This window comes from Canis aureus, chromosome 2, assembly GCF_053574225.1.
Source record: "Canis aureus isolate CA01 chromosome 2, VMU_Caureus_v.1.0, whole genome shotgun sequence".
NCBI classification, from domain to species: Eukaryota; Metazoa; Chordata; class Mammalia; order Carnivora; family Canidae; genus Canis; species Canis aureus.
The window spans coordinates 62,597,382-62,614,466 of NC_135612.1; the positions used below are offsets into that span (position 1 = coordinate 62,597,382).

A 17,085-nucleotide genomic window follows, 5' to 3' on the forward strand; every position below is an offset into this window, starting at 1 on the left:
TCAAAATGTTTTTTAAAAAGTGGCCTGATCATAGATCAATGGAACAGAATAGAGAACCCAGAAGTGGACCCTGAACTTTATGGTCAACTAATATTCGATAAAGGAGGAAAGACTATCCATTGGAAGAAAGACAGTCTCTTCAATAAATGGTGCTGGGAAAATTGGACATCCACATGCAGAAGAATGAAACTAGACCACTCTCTTTCACCATACACAAAGATAAACTCAAAATGGATGAAAGATCTAAATGTGAGACAAGATTCCATCAAAATCCTAGAGAAGAACACAGGCAACACCCTTTTTGAACTCGGCCACAGTAACTTCTTGCAAGATACATCCACAAAGGCAAAAGAAACAAAAGCAAAAATGAACTATTGGGACTTCATCAAGATAAGAAGCTTTTACACAGCAAAGGATACAGTTAACAAAACTAAAAGACAACCTACAGAATGGGAGAAGATATTTGCAAATGACATATCAGATAAAGGGCTAGTTTCCAAGATCTATAAAGAACTTATTAAACTCAACACCAAAGAAACAAACAATCCAATCATGAAATGGGCAAAAGACATGAACAGAAATCTCACAGAGGAAGACATAGACATGGTCAACATGCATATGAGAAAATGCTCTGCATCACTTGCCATCAGGGAAATACAAATCAAAACCACAATGAGATACCACCTCACACCAGTGAGAATGGGGAAAATTAACAAGGCAGGAAACCACAAATGTTGGAGAGGATGCGGAGAAAAGGGAACCCTCTTACACTGTTGGTGGGAATGTGAACTGTGGTGCAGCCACTCTGGAAAACTGTGTGGAGGTTCCTCAAAGAGTTAAAAATAGACCTGCCCTACGACCCAGCAATTGCACTGTTGGGGATTTACCCCAAAGATACAGATGCAACGAAACGCAGGGACACCTGCACCCCGATGTTTCTAGCAGCAATGGCCACAATAGCCAAACTGTGGAAGGAGCCTCGGTGTCTATCGAAAGATGAGTGGATAAAGAAGATGTGGTTTATGTATACAATGGAATATTACTCAGCTATTAGAAATGACAAATACCCACCATTTGCTTCAACGTGGATGGAGCTGGAGGGTATTATGCTGAGTGAAGTAAGTCAGTCGGAGAAGGACAAACATTATATGTTCTCATTCATTTGGGGAATATAAATAATAGTGAAAGGGAATATAAGGGAAGGGAGAAGAAATGTGTGGGAAATAGCAGAAAGGGAGACAGAACGTAAAGACTGCTAACTCTGGGAAACGAACGGGTGACGGGCACTGGGGGTTATTCTGTATGTTGGTAAATTGAACACCAATAAAAAATAAATTAAAAAAAAAAAAACACAAACAAAAAAAATAAAAAATAAAAAATAAAAAGTGGCCTGAGGGCACCTGGGTGGCTCAGAGGTTGAGCATCTGCCTTTGGCTAAGGTCATGATCCCAGGGTCCTAGGATCGACTCCCAGCCATCAAGCTCCCTGTGAGGAGCCTGCTTCTCCCTCTGCCTAGTCTCTGCCTCTCTCTCCGTGTCTCTCATGTGTCTCTCTCATTTTAAATAAAAAGGTATCTAAAAAGATATGTGCTCAAACTGAAGGGAATATGATAATCCAGAGGGAAAAAAGCACAGAAGATTCTTAAAAAACCAAAGTCTACTTGTGAAAGCCTCAAGGAGAAACCAAAGCTCAGGCAGGACCTGTGGGGGCAGGTCATTCAGTCAAAGCCAGCCACCTCTTGCAGTCTAGGCTCAAAGAAAGTCTCAGGAACTATCAAAGAACACACAGCCTATATTTTCTGACTAATAAAGCAATAATTAAAAGAATCAGTAACAACAAAAAGGAAATAAAACACCACATGTTTGGAAGTTAAAAAATACAAATTTGATAAATATGTGGAATTGAATATAAAATACTTATAACAAAACCTGTAGGATATAGCTTAAAAATATAAGACATTTACTGGAAAAAAATGATGAAAATTAGTAAGTTAGAAAGACAGCAAAATAAACTCAAAGAAAAAAAAAAAAACAGCAATCCTAAATGAAAACAAACTTACAGGACAAAGATCCACAAAGCTAAAACTTGGTTCTCTGAAAAATCTAATAAACTTCTGGTTATGCTAAACAGAAAACACAAACAACCAACATCAGAAATGAAAAAAGAGACATCATTACAGATTCCACAGTGTATACATTAAGACATCACAGGGAGATCCCTGGGTGGTTCAGCGATTTAGGGCCGCCTTTGGCCCAGGGCGTGACCCTGGGGACCCGGGATCGAGTCCCATGTCTGGCTCCCTGCAGGGAGCCTGCTTCCCCCTCTGCCTATGTCTCTGCCTCTCTCTGTCTCTTCTTGAATAAATAAATAAAATCTTAAAAAAAAAAAAAAAAAGACATCACAAACATTTACACCAATAAAGCTGAATATTTTAGACAAGATCAACAAACTCTAAAAAAACCTGAGGCTAGGTACCTTCACTGTGGATTTCTACCAACTTGCAAAGGAAGAAGTTAACTCCAAGATTACAAATCTTCTGGAGGACAAATAAAGGGTGCCTAACTCACTTTTGTATCAAAAACCTCATAAGGAATGTGTACAAGATAAAAATTACAAATCATCATACTGATAAAATAGATATGAAAGTTGTATATATAAAACAGTAAAAAAAAAAAAACTGTAGCAAACAGAAACTGGAAATATATAAAAAGATCACAATGTTTTATTAGTTTAACACTAAAAACCAATGTAATTTTCCACTTCAATGTATGAAAGGGGAAAATTTCTTTTGTGCAAGTGTTAAAATTCAACATTGAGGAGCACCTGGGTGGCTCAGTCAGTGAATGCAGTCCAGCAACAGGCTCCTTGCTAAGTGAGGAGTCTGCTTCTCTCTCTCCCTCTGCTTGTGTGCTCTCTCTCAAATTAATAAATTTAAAAAAAAAAATAAAATTCAACATTGATTTTTTTTACTATTTTTAATTTTATTTTATTTTTTAAAGATTTATTTATTCATGAGAGAGGCAGAGACACAGGCAGAGGGAGAAGCAAGCTTCATGCAGGGAGCCTGATGTGGGACTTGATCCCCAGACTTCAGGTTCACGCCCTGAGCCAAAGGCAGACACTTAACCGCTGAGCCACCCAGGAATCCCAACATTGATTTTTTTTAAAAGAGGAAGCACAATTTATATTATTTATTTGAGAGACAGTGAGCACATGCGCATGTACATAAGCATAGGGGAGAGGGGCAGAGGGAGAAGTGAAGCTCAAGCATACTCCCTGCTAAGCACAAAGTCCAAATGCTGGATCCCACAACCCTGAGATCATGACCTGAGCTGAAATCAAGAGTTGGATACTCAAATGACTGAGCCATCCAGGCATCCCAAATTCAACATTAATTCTTTTTTTTTTTTTTTTAATTTTTTATTTATTTATGATAGTCACACAGAGAGAGAGAGAGGCAGAGACACAGGCAGAGGGAGAAGCAGGCTCCATGCACCGGGAGCCTGACGTGGGATTCGATCCTGGGTCTCCAGGATCGCGCCCTGGGCCAAAGGCAGGCGCCAAACCACTGCGCCACCCAGGGATCCCTCAACATTAATTCTTGAAGAAACTTGCAGACCAACAGGAAATAAAGGGGAACTTCTCCAATCTGAATGAAGGGCACTGAATGAAGGGCATAAACAACAGCAGCAATAAAACCTACCAGAGAGAGCTTATTTAATGGTCAAAGTCTGAAAGGAGTCCTTCAGATTTGCGATGAGACAAAAATGTCCAGGACTGACACTACTTTTATTCAGCCAGTGCTGAGTTTTCTTTAGCCAGTGTGTTAAGGGGGGAAAAAAAGGAAATTAAGAGAGAACTAAAATTTATTGTGTACAGAAATCCAGAAGATTTACAGATTAAGAATTGCTGGATTGAAAAATAGAGATAAAATTAATTGTGTTTCTTTATACTGGTAAATAATTTAAAAAAATACAAACTTTATAATAATTCCATTTTTAATAGCTTCCTAAAATACTATGTATCTAGGAATAAATCTTTTTTTTTTTTAAAGATTTATTTACTTGAGAGTGAGAGAGTACATGCACAAGCACAGAGGGAAGGGGAGAAGACGACTCCCCACCGAGCAGGGAGACTGATGTGGGGCTTGATCCCAGGACCCTGGGATCATGGAGCCAAAAGCAGATGTTCAACTGACTGAACCACCAAGATGTCTCAATGAATAAATCTTCTAACAAAAGACTTGCAAAACCATCATAAGGAACACTGTAAGACTTTACTAAAAAGAGCTGAAGACCCCACCTCATGGGGCACCTGGGTGGCTCAGTCAGTTGAGCATCTGCTCTTGGCTCAGGTCATGATCCCAGGGTCCTGGGACCAAGCCCTGCCTTGGGCTCCCTACTCCGTGGGAAGCCTGTTTCTCCCTCTGCTTGTGCTCGTAAGCTCTCCCTCTGTCAAATAAATAAATAAAATCTTTTTTTTTTTTTTTAAAAAAAAGGACCCCACCTCAAACTACACACAAAAGGCAATTCATGTAGATTAGTCACTTGTGGAAGGCAAGATAGTAAAACTCAGGATATAGGAACAGACTTTTATATCCAAAATAATAAATTCAACTGTATTAAAATTAACTTCTGTACATAAATTGAAAAGAGCAGACCCCCTCAGAGGAAGACACAAAACCTAACTAGTGGTATCCTACTTATCACTGATAAAGAATTCCTAAAACAAGACAAAAACAAGGCAGAAAGGGGCACCTGGCTGGCTCAGTCAGTAGAGCACGCAGGTTTTGATGTCAAAAAGTTCTGAGTTCAAGGCCCATGATGGGTATAGAGCCTACTTTAAAAATGTCTAGAAAAACAGAACAAAACAAAACCCGTAAGCCAGACAACCAAATGGAGAAGACAAGGGGTTGCTCTGTTCTAGATCAATTTCTTTGGCTAATGTAAAAATTCTATGTACAATATGTGTGTGAAAAAAAAATATATATATATAAAAGATTTTAACAGGCACTTCATGGAAGATGAAAACAAGCTACCACCACCACCAGACTGCCAGGAGTAAAGTGGGAGGGAGCACGTGGAAGAGAGTACACCGAAAACAGTGGAAAGCATGTGAGTGAGCACAATCCTGTTAAAACAGTTTGCCATCAATCTAGTAAAAGTCAAAGATACACATGCCCAGGGATCCAGCAGCGATGGCCTTTTTTTGGGTCCACAATGCCCAAAATAAAAGTTAATTTGTAGAGAAAATGCCTAAGCAAAGATGTATGAAGTCTTAATCCTATGGCATTTTTTAGTTCTACTAATTCACTGGGGGCTCTGGAGTCTTTAGAGAGTGGGAAGGACACAGTCTGTGAAGTTCCTTCACTAAAGTTGTGAAGCCAAGCCTGGATCAGGATATACAGAGTCCAATCTTCAAGATACAGAGCTGGCTACTCCCAAGCAGGGCTGAAGAGGCACACATGGCCTGTTCCCACAGATTCTGGTTGAACTGGTAAAAATAACCGCAATTTGGGAACAGATCACATTTATCCATACACACACTGCTGCAGGCAAGGCCTGGGGTCACCCTGAATTTAAAATTCACCTCCTTGCCCTGAGTCAGTACTACAATTTTTTCCAAGTAGATATGCTTAGAGTGAGAACTTCAGCCTCACATGTATTTCTCACTATAAATTTAAAAACTGGCATTTGAATTTATTAAAATAAACAACAAAAAGTAGAGAATGAGTAGAATCAGGGGTGCTATAAAGTCCAAAGCAATTATTTTATAGCTGGGAACCTGAGACCACGGTAAGCTAACTTCTATGATTAAAATGACCAGTACACCTGGGACCAGAAAGCCAAGACCCCTACTTCCCAGACTGGTCCCTGCTTTCCCCATCGCCAGCCTCTGGCCAGCCATCCACTCCCAGGACAGCTCCCCCAACCCATTTACATCTCCTGATGGCTCTCCATGCCCAGGGAAACACAAAGAAGTCCAGCAGGAAGGGCAGTCTAATTAATAGTAATAATAATAATAATAATAATAATAATAATAATAATAATAATAAATCATCCAAGGCATGAAAACAACTTTATTTTTTTTTATTTTTTATTTTTTATTTATTTATGATAGTCACACACACAAAGAGAGAGAGAGAGGCAGAGACACAGGCAGAGGGAGAAGCAGGCTCCATGCACCGGGAGCCCGACGTGGGATTCGATCCCAGGTCTCCAGGATCGCGCCCTGGGCCAAAGGCAGGCGCCAAACCGCTGCGCCACCCAGGGATCCCGAAAGCAACTTTAGATGGCGTGTCACACAACAGAAGTCAATCACTGCCTCCTCGAGGGCTGGAAGGTCTTTTTTTTTTTTTTTTTAAGATTTTATTTATTTGAGAAACAAAGAGAGAGGCAGAGACACAGGCAGAGGGAAAAGCAGGCTCCATGCAGGGAGCCCGACATGGGACTCGATCCCGGGTCCCCAGGATCACACCCTGGGCCAAAGGCGGCACTAAACCACTGAGCCACCTGGGATGCCCGAGGGCTGGAAGGTCTTAGAAACAGAATCCTCCCAGGGCTGCAAGTGGGGACTGAGTATCAGAGAAAATACGGGCAAATACGAGCATTAGCTGCCTTTCCTTTGGGATGGGGTATTTTTATGTGTATGTGTGCCTGTATGCGTGTTTATACAGACACACCACAGGACACCCTGGCGGTTTTCAATCAAGACCCAAGTCTAAACCTAAAATCTGTCAAGACAGTTCCCCATCATCGCCCTTTTCTTTTTTTTTTTTTTGAGTGAACAATTTTCATTGAAACCTTCTTTTCTTTTAAAGAAGATTGAAGGGACCAAAAAAAAAAAAAAAATTAAAGAAGATTGAAGGGATGCCTGGGTGGCTCAGTGGTTGAGCATCTGCCTACAGCTCAGAGTGTGATCCTGTGTTTCCGAGATCAAGTCCCACATCGGGCTCCCTGCAGAGCCTGCTTCTCCCTCTGCCTGTCTCTGCCTCTCTCTCTCTCTGTGTCTCTCTCGTGAATAAATAAATAAAATAGATAGATAGGTAGATGATAAAAAGTTTGAAGCTTCTCAGCACAACCCTATTCTGAGTTTGTAAGCACAATCAGAATACGGCCAGAATAATGGGCTCCAAGGCCAGAGGAGACTCAGCTTCTACCAGCTCCATCCTCGGCAGCACCTACCTCCCACTCACTCCACTCCACAAACTGCACATCAGATCAGAAATTGCTAAAGAGGCACCCTTGAGAGGCAGATGTAGCTTTCAGGTACAGGTCTGTGGGCTGAGCAGACACCAGGACCCACACACAGGCGTACCCCCACATTGTATAGCGGGTCTGAGGGAACCACTCCTCTACATGTCCTCCACCCAGACCAGGTCTCCTTCCTTGAGGGCCAGCCAGGGCAAGTGTGCTCTTTGCCAGGGTCCAAAGCTGGTGCCCTAGGAAGGGGGCACCAGCAGCTTCCCAAGCCCCATCCTCCCTAGAATCAACACAACCAAGCCTCCCAGCAGTGATGCAGGATGCCTGCATCCTCTGAGGCAGCTGTGCCTCCAGACTTCCCAGCGGCAGTGCCAAGTACGTATCCTCCCCCACCCCCCAGCAGCTGTGAGGATGTAACACATTTACTGGGCACCACCCTAGGTGCTAGGCACTCAAATACAGGATGATTTTTAAGCCTCACGATGCCCTACTGGCATGGAAGGCATGTCCCCATTCAGAGTGAATGAGGCTAAGTAACTTGCCCAAGGTCACATAGGTGGTACACAGTATAGAACAGGGGACTACAGAGGCAGGCTCTTGGGGTTCTCCCCACACGGCTTCCCTGACAGCTGGGGCCAAACCAGGGTCACACAGATTTACGGTCCATAGGCAACAAAGCCACAACAAATGATTTTCCAGAAACACTTTCTATCTTGGGCTCTAGTCACTCTGGTTTCTTCAGTATAAACCGTAACTTGTGATCAAGGTCTTCAGAAGTTGGTGTTGGCCAAAGGCCAACAGCCAGGAAGTTTCAACCACTCACTCCAACACTTACCACGACAGAGTCATTGTGAGTCAGGTCAACAACCACAGGCTCTAACGATTCACAGGTGAGGTCCACTATTTCATCTCCAGCTTTAAAATAAAGCATTTTAACAAGCATTAAGAGAAAAGTAAAGGCATGTTGCTCTAAGCTTCACTAAATGATTACAAATGAAGCACAGGCTTACACCAAACTAAATTCCCCCCCAAAGGACAGAATGAAGAACATCAGGTCTAGTCCCTTTTTCAGGGGTGACAGCCAACGAATGCCTTTCCAGGATTTTGCTGAGTGGTGGTCTATGGATTTTACAACTACACCAAGGGGAGGGGCCGATTCTTGTGCACACACACCTGCATCCCTGTGGCCTCACTGTCGTACAACTAGGCCTCCATGCCCCCACCTGCCCCTGCACAGGGGAGAGGCAGTGACCTACCTTGGAGTGCTAGGGGGCGTCCGGGGAGAGGATCAGGCATGTTCATCTCCTCAAGGCCTTTCTTTTGGGATACACCCACCTTACACCTCCTCCTCCGGGCTGCTGCTCACCTACAGGCCTCATCAGGCTCAGTTCTGTCTCTCACCAGTTAGATAATCCTCTCCATGTGGCTCTCAAGCAGGACAAGGGTGGTATTTACTGATCCCTTAGACTCCCAACAAACCCCAATGGGCTAGGCCTGTTCAGCTTGCCTTGGGCCCTAGACTACACTGTGGGGTCTATGTGAACACAGAACGTCAGGGGAAGGGCAGAGGTATCTGTGAGGCACTTCTGTGAGGTAGGTAAGAATGAACAGCAGAGAACAACTTTCATTTATATGAACCAAAAAAATTTACCATCTTTTTTGCTTCTATCATAGCACTAAAGAAGTGTTAAGAATAGAATTTTTTAAAGTAGTTATGTTGGGGGACAGTAAGTCGTAATACACTTAGCAATTCAAACTTGCTTTATTTTTTCATATTAAAAAGTTTCACAGAAATAAAAACCACAGTATAGGAGAGAGATCCAAGGTAACTTACACAAAATGACCTCTTCCTTTTTAAAGACTAGCCCAGACACCAATATACTCTAAGTCACAGAGCCATTCTCGTTCCAGTAGACACGATTTCTGGCTCTCACAAACAAAAGCATGTGCACACAGCCCTGCACACATGATAAGGCAGACTGTGGGGACAGAAGGGATACGCTGGAAGCAGTCAGGCCCAAGATCCTGACTCCCCTCAAGAGACCACTTGTGGGCCTCATGTCCTGATCAAGGAGCCTCCTATGCCAGCATCTCCTGAAAGATGGCAGAGTTCAGACGCCAGGGCATCAAGTTTGGGGTGGAGGGGAGGGTACAGCAGGGTGGCCAGAGGCTCAGCCTCCAGGCTTCTGGGAATTCACAGAAGTGAAATTCAGGAGACACAGAGATGATACTGAGAACACTTCTCAGAAGGGCCCACGAAATCGACCTCAAGACAAGCTGCTTCTCTCTACACATCAGTTTTCAGGCATCATACTCATTGAAACAATATGAATACATGCAGAGCAAAGGGACTCAACTCAGGCCATCTGCCATCTCCCTTAGTAGGCAGAGGGAGGTAAAACTCAATCAGGCCTCTACCTATAGCAGCTCCCTCCAACACAGGTGGCTCTGTCCACAGATACACCTCCTTGGGAAATTTTGTCTTGATGAAAAAGAGAAAAGGAAAGTGGAGTCCTTCAGGAGGCCAAGCAAACTGGAGGTCCAGTTTCAAATAGAAAAGGTGGGCCAGGGCAGTGTCATCTCCTCTGCAGCCCATTCCTGGAAGGCTAAACAGTTAGCTCTGCTAAACGGCTGTCAAAACCCATGGAGAACACAGGCCCTGCTCAAGTCACTGGTCAGTTTTGGGTGGAGGGTGAGGTCTTACAATGGTACAGACAGAAGCTAACCCATATACAGTGTTAGCTGACAGGCCTAGAGCTAAATGTTGACCTCAATGATAACTCCACACAGGAGGACTAGGACTGTCCCACTCAGGGGTCATGCAGGCTCGGACACGTGGTGTGCCTCGCACAAGGCCCTACGGCTGGGAGGCACCAAGTGATGGGCGCACCCATGCACGCTGCACCACACCAGCAACCCATGGTCACGGCCTTCCTGGAGATCTTACCACTTTCCACAAGTTCTATGGGTTCTGCTTCCAAGGCCATCTCAGGGGTGGAGGCTGCTTCCCGAGTTCGCTTCTGGGCTTGTCTAGAATTTACTGTGCCACCACGACGCTTTCTCTGAGGGTATCCAGAGGAAAGAAACAGTCACATGAGCTCCTCACCGATACGATTTCATCAAAAATAAAAGGTCAACATGAGAATGGCTTAACTCATCAAGAGGAGTAGGAGCCTATAGGGGCCTATAGGGGACTCAGTCTGTTAGGCATCTGCCTTTAGCTCAGGTTATGATCTCCAGGTGCTGGGATCAAGCCTCGTGTCAGACTCCCTGCTCAGTGAGGAGTCTGCTTGTCCCTCTGTCCCTCCCCCGGCTCATGCTCTCTCAAATAAGTAAAAAATTCTTAAAAAGAGTAGCAGACCAGTCAGCCAACCTGAGGTTAGAGTCTTTTCAGAACTTGGCATTTTAGGGACGCCTGGGTGGCTCAGTGGTTGAGCGTCTGTCTTTGACTCAGGGTGTGATCCTGGAGTTCCGGGATCGAGTCCCATGTCAGGCTCCCTGCATGGAGTCTGCTTCTCCCTCTGCCTATGTCTCTGCCTCTCTCTCATGTGTGTTTCTCATGAATAAATAAAATCTTAAAAAAACAAAAAACAAAAAAAACCCAAAAAACAAAAAAGCCTTGGCATTCTAGGGGCACCGGGGTAGTGTAGTCAATTAAGGGTCTGCCTCTTGATTATGGCTCAGGTCATGACTTCAGGGTCATGAGATTGAGCCCTGTCCTGGGCTCTGTCCTGGGCATGGAGCCTGTTTTAGATTCTCTCCCTCTGCCCCTCCCCCTCTCTAAAAACAATAGCAAAAACAAAATGTGACATTCTAGAACACTGAATATTTAGAGAGAAATAATCCTAAACATACACTAAGTATGAACCCAAAAAGTAAAACTGTTTTATCAAATTATCCAGGTCAGGACTTGGCCAGAAACCCCTCCTTTTACCAAAACTTGCAGACCTGTCCTCCTTGGATCTGTATTTGGCCTCATTGAGGCCTTTTTGTTGTTTCAATCCAAACACCCTCAGTTTCCCACAATTCTATCCACTGTGGAAAGTGGGTCTTTTCTTTGTGAATTCTTCAACCTTGAGGGTCAAAGCTGCCAGTGCAGCTTATACCCCGACAGTCATGGCGCAGGGCTCAAAGAACGAAAGTTCCCATAGCTGTCCAAAAGCCCTGCCTTCTGGAAGGCTCAGGCTCTCAGCTGGCCTAGCTGCAGTCCAAACTCTTGGAGCCGGCCGTCTCCCAACATCCTTGAGTGCTGGCTTACCTACATGCTCCAGCACTTCTGACCAAATCGGCCCCAAAACATAAGGTGAGAACATGCCCTATGCAACCTTCCTGAAAAGAGACAACATCCCACCTGACCCTATTACCGTAGTATTCCCACCCCACATGGCCCCAGCCACTCCCAGCTCCCTGTGTTTCTGGTTCTCATTGGCAACGGGCCACTATGCCCCGAACTGGGTGAGCTAGGACAGTGATTTCTCTATGGAACCCAACTCCTCACCACACCAGCCTTACAGAGCTGGTGTGTGGATCAGAGGGCACAGTGCATGCCAAATACTGAGCACAGATACATGAGGCCAGCACTAACGTAACTCCCTGAATGCCTTACTAAGCATTCTGTCCCTGGAAGTTCTGGAAGGACAGACAATGTTGGTGAGATCTATACTGGATCTAAGGGCAGCCACTGCTCAGCGCCATGCTCGCTGGCCAGGTGAGACAGAGAGAGACAGAGAGAGAGAGAGAGAGAGAGATGCCTGATTCTTGCTGTGTTCCAACTGCTCCTTAGTAGAAAATGGCACCTTGGGGAATGTTGGAAATTAAGATTTGGGCTTAGAAACACTCAGTGGATCCAAGGAGCAGGAACAAACCCCAGGAGGACCCAGAGACAAACCATTGCAGTAAGCTTGAAATTCTCCCGCCAGGAGTCGCTCTGTCCCTCACGGGAGCTGCCACCCAGCCTCAGCTGAGTCTATTGCCCAGTGTCTATATACTCCCCTAGCTGCCACCAGGATACCAAGGGCTGCCCAAGTTTACCCTTTTCCCTCTGAAGTTGTTTTGTATTTTCCTTCCTCTGAAAAGAATCAAGTATTTCTTAGAAGATGCTGCTAATAAACAGAACCCTTTGTGCCTCACCACAGCCACCTGTATGGTTTCTGGCCCCCACTGAGGGAGGCAAGCAGCAGCCATGGGCCCTGACTCAAGTCTAGGTACCAGACTCAAAATACCCCACCATGGGCATTCCAGCAATGCATGCCCTCAATGCTTACCATCCCTACCCTACACCCCCCACAGCAATCCTCTTCCTGGCGGCTTTCTCAGCCCTGGACTACCCATTCCTCCCCCTCTTCACTTGGCCAATTCTTATACAGCTTCCTGAAACCTATTCAAATGGCTTCAAATGGCACCTCCATCATGAGGCTATCCCTTACCCTCCCCAGCCCACCATCTTTGGATCCAGCCCTGCTCCCCCTCTATCAACATTCTCCCAGGGCAGGGGTAGGAGTCTTTAGCTAGCGCCAGCCTCAAGAAACCCAAGAATATCAGCAGAGATTCTCCTAGCTGCCCTGTTACTCAGTGTGGCTCTCCCGCTGCGCACCAGCAGGAGGCTCACAGCAGTCAGTACAGACTGACCATGTCCATGACTTATGCCATTCTGAGGAAGTTTACCAACTTCTTCACAGTCATGTGAGGGGTTACATTGCTCTTTCTGCCCATATCCTATCCCGGCAAGGTGTGGGCTTCAGAGGGGAGGTACCCAGGCTTGGGACATCTGTTTCCCTACGAGAGAGCTGCAGGGACCGTCTGCAGATAAGGGACCAAGGTGGGAAAACACCTGCCTTTTAAAAGGGTAGGTCCAGGGAAACAAAGCCCCCCCACACCCTTTTTAAATATTTTATTTATTCATGAGAGACAGAGAGAGAGAGAGGGAGGGAGGGAGGGAGGGAGAGGGAGAGGCGCAGAGACACAGGCAGAGAAAGAAGCAGGCTCCATGCAGGGAGCCCAATGTGGGACTCGATCCTGGGTCTCCAGGATCAATGCCCTGGGCCAAAGACGGTACTAAATCGCTGAGCCACCCGGGCTGCCCACAAAGGCCCTTTTGTGTACAAATATCAACAGTTGGTTCGGAGCACACAGAGACTAAAAGTGGTCTGATCGGGCTGAGGTGCACCCTAGGAATCTACAGATTTCTACTGCTGTCTACTACTGTCTCACCTGCCCGCATGCTCACAGTACCTCTGGGGCCTGTTAAGAGAATATGAGGCTTTCATTTCTCTCCTGGTCCACCTGAAATGAATCCAGTATCTCAAATGAATAGCTGTATTGAGTTTAGATCCTGTGAGCAACTTTGTCAGCAGGGAATAAACCGAGGAGGGGGACCTCAGGCAATCTTCTCTGGAGCTCAAGGGGCTCCAGATGACACCCAGTGACACTACCCTAGCAGCCTCTGCAGTCTGATACAAGCTCTGAACAGACTTACCAAATTGGGTCACTGAGTGTACAGAAGCTCTCACTCTTACTATTATGCTCATACTGGACCAACGACTACACAGGGAAAAGAGAGGGGAAAATGGAAAACTGGGTTATAAATGCTGAAATAAATCAGGACATGGATAGCTGCTCTGGGGATATGATGTTTCATATCCCCACAGCTATGACTTTTGTCCTCAGGGCATCACCCAAGATACTGGACTTCTCCAGACAAGTTGTGTACCTGCCCAATAGTCCTGTACACATTCCCTCAAGAACGAGGGTTACCTAGAGGCACCTTTATGGTACTCTCGTTAACGTCCCATAAGGAATAAGATAGCTGCTTAGCCTTAAAAATAATACAAGAGGCACCTGGGTGGCCAGTCCATCAAGCATCTGCCTTCCACTCAGCTCGTGATCTCAGGGTCCTAGGATCGAGCTCCAGGGTGGGATCCCAGTTCAGCGCAGAGTCTGCCCTTCCCTCCTACCTTCCTACCTCCGCTTGTGTGCGCTCTCACAAATAAAACAATAAAATCTTAATAAAGGAAAGAAAACTGGCAAGCTGATAAAACTCACCGTACTCATTGTGCTCTTTGCCTCCACCCTACAGAAAAGGAAGGACCTGTCCGGAGGTCAGCAGGGAAGTTGAACGTTGACTCTTCTCAACTACTCACACCTGCTGGTTACTCATCCTCTGACAAGCATAGCAATCCGCTGCCCAGTAGATTTCCAGGATCTTCAAGTCCTAAAACACAATGATAACAAGGTGATAACTGCCTCCACCTGCATCCTCAACAACAAAGCTCAGGGCAGCCCAGGTGGCCCAGCGGTTTGGCACCACCTTCAGCCGAGGCCGTGATCCTGGAGATCCAGGATCGAGTCCCACATCAGGCTCCCTGCATGGAGTCTGCTTCTCCCTCTGCCTGTGTCTCTGCCTCTCTCACTCTGGGTCTTTCATGAATAAATAAATCTCTTTAAAAACAACAACAACAACAACAAAGCTCAGTTCAATCCTTTACTGGTACTTTGTTGAATGCTTCATGCAACTCATGTGCTTGCTTCCATATTCTTAGGAAGCAAGCATTTTGGGGGGGGGGGTGGAAGGGGGAAGCAAGCATTCTTTCTTTTCTAAAAAAAAGATTTTATTTTTTTAAAGATTTATTTATTTATTTATGATAGAGAGAGAGAGAGAGAGAGAGAGAGAGAGAGAGAGAGGCAGAGTGTGTCACAGGCAGAGGGAGAAGCAGGCTCCATGCCGGGAGCCCGACGTGGGACTCGATCCTGAGACTCCAGGATCGCGCCCTGGGCCAAAGGCAGGTGTTAAACCACTGGGCCACCCAGGGATCCCAGATTTTATTTATTTATTCATGATAGACCTAGAGAGAGATAGAGAGGCAGAGACACAGGCAGAGGGAGAAGCAGGCTCCATGCTGGGAGCCTAACGCAGGGCTCGATCCCGGGACTCCAGGATCACGCGCTGGGCCAAAGGCAGGCGGTGAACCACTGAGTCACCCAGGATCCCCGGAAGCAAGCATTCTTAATAGAGTATTGGACCACTTGATCCCAAAGCCTGAAATCAGACCCATTCTGCCACCGCTTGTCCTCCTTCTTGGCTGCTGAAACCCTTCTAGAGTCCTGCACCAGCTGCTGGGAAAAGACAAGAGAATCAGAGCTGCCACATACACCCTTGAGGACTTCTTGCAACCAGGAAGGCATGGAGCTTCTGAGGCCAGAGCAGAGCCCAGGTTTTCTGGCTCTTTCCACAACTTCACTGTTGCCCTCTAGAGGAGGTGATAATTTAGCTGAGGAGACAAGAGCCAGCGGCCCTGGTTCACCCTGCAGGCCTAGCTGAGACTTCCATCAGTGGCAAGAAGTGAGTGGGAAAGAACCAGGAAACCAGCAAATGAAGAGGCTGCTAGAGAACAAGGCCCCAGGATTTCATTCCACTGGGAGGCGGCAACTACCCACAGTAAACTCCCTGCCAGAGATGCAGTGAAAGGGAGCAAATAGGAAACAGAAACATGGAGTTGAAGCCAGGGGTCATCAAGGGAGAAGGGGCAAAGCTGGCTTCTAGTAGGGGAAGCCCAGGGCTAATCAGAGACAAGCGGGGGGCTCTGTGGTTACCCACTCTGGGCAGCAGTGCTCCAGACAAGAACAAGGGTTCTCAAACTCAAGCCTGCACCAGCCTCATCAGGAAGGTGTGTGAAACCAGTCTCTGATTCAGCAGGTGCAGGATGGGACTCAAAAATCTGCATTTCTAACAAGTTCCAAGGCAGCACTAATGGTGCTGCTCCCAAGGTCCCCACCCCAGGAACCAGCGGACTAGGACCAGAGCCTTGGACTGACTGAAGGAGGCCTCTGTGAAAGGCACTGAGGTGGGAAGCAAGACAGGACCATCTCAGATCCATCCACCCTTTCATCCCCACTGCTACTACCTCCTCCTATCAGATCTCCCGCCTCCCAGGGCCCCATACCACCCTACTGCCCACACAGCTTTCTAACACACACAGCTGACCACAGCAACTAGAGCACATCTCTAGAACCAGACAGCTGGGATTGGCCAGGCACCTCCAAACTCTCGGCTTGTGCCCTTGAACAAAGCACCAAACTCTGCCCTGTTTCTTCAACTGCAAAACAGAGTGGCAAACCTACCTCAACAGGTCTGTGAGGATTATAGAGGCTGGCAGAGCACTTGGAACAGTGAAGCACGTTTTAAAGGCTCAGTGGCTGTGGACTGATGTCGCTGACCCCTTCCACCAGTAGCAGCCTCACAGTCCCTCCAAATGTACTAAGTGTGGCACAACTCTACCCCTCTGCTCCAGCCCCCAAGTGCTGTATAATGCAGCACCCAACCAGCTTTAAAAAGATGGCCTCCCCACCTCATTCACTTATCAGTGTGGCTCCTGTCCTGGGAACATAGCAATGAACAAACCCGGTCATTAGCTCCCAGTCTGGGTGGTGGTGGTGGGGGGGGGGGCGGGGGGGCTGACACTGGTAGAGGGCTCAGGTGTTGTAATTGGGCATATTATGTGCTAGGTGTAAGGAAACACAGGACAAGGAGAAGCCAGAGAAGGTTTTTCAGAAGCACCCTCCACCCCAGAGCTTTTTTTCGAAGAGAAGCCCCTCTAGAGGGACTACCCAGCCAGCCGAGCCTCTTTTTCCATTACCTGGTGGTCTGCATGTGTCCATATCTGCTCCCCTGGCACCTCGTTGTCCACTGTGCCACTCATAACTGAAAAGTTATGGGGAAATGTGCAGCTGCCATGCAGCATGACATCTCCTGACGGCCCTCAGCCTGGCCCGCATCATGGGGCCACACGTGCTCCTACTTTCAAATGGCACACATGTTCCCAAAGCAACGCCTCACCTGGGAAACCTTCAGCTGAGACCGGCATTCAGGACAGAGGCTTTGGCTGGG

The 17,085-nt window shown here is 46.5% G+C and overlaps 1 protein-coding gene across 4 annotated transcripts in view; it reads right to left on the reverse strand.

The window, feature by feature from the left end:
* RNF4 (ring finger protein 4) overlaps positions 1 to 17,085 on the reverse strand; it is a 38,112-nt gene that overhangs the window by 7,759 nt on the left and 13,268 nt on the right. For 2 of the 4 annotated variants that reach the window (XM_077876271.1, XM_077876280.1), the window contains exons 2-4: positions 14,244 to 14,412; positions 10,150 to 10,264; positions 8,026 to 8,117 (exon numbers count right to left, since the gene is read on the reverse strand). In XM_077876271.1, the coding sequence (XP_077732397.1) occupies positions 8,026 to 8,117; positions 10,150 to 10,264; positions 14,244 to 14,252 (216 nt within the window). In that variant the 5' untranslated portion in view covers positions 14,253 to 14,412. Of the gene's footprint in view, positions 1 to 8,025; positions 8,118 to 10,149; positions 10,265 to 10,575; positions 10,601 to 13,677; positions 13,743 to 14,243; positions 14,413 to 17,085 lie in introns of those variants that run through there. The other 2 variants (XM_077876291.1, XM_077876294.1) reach the window with 2 other exon arrangements.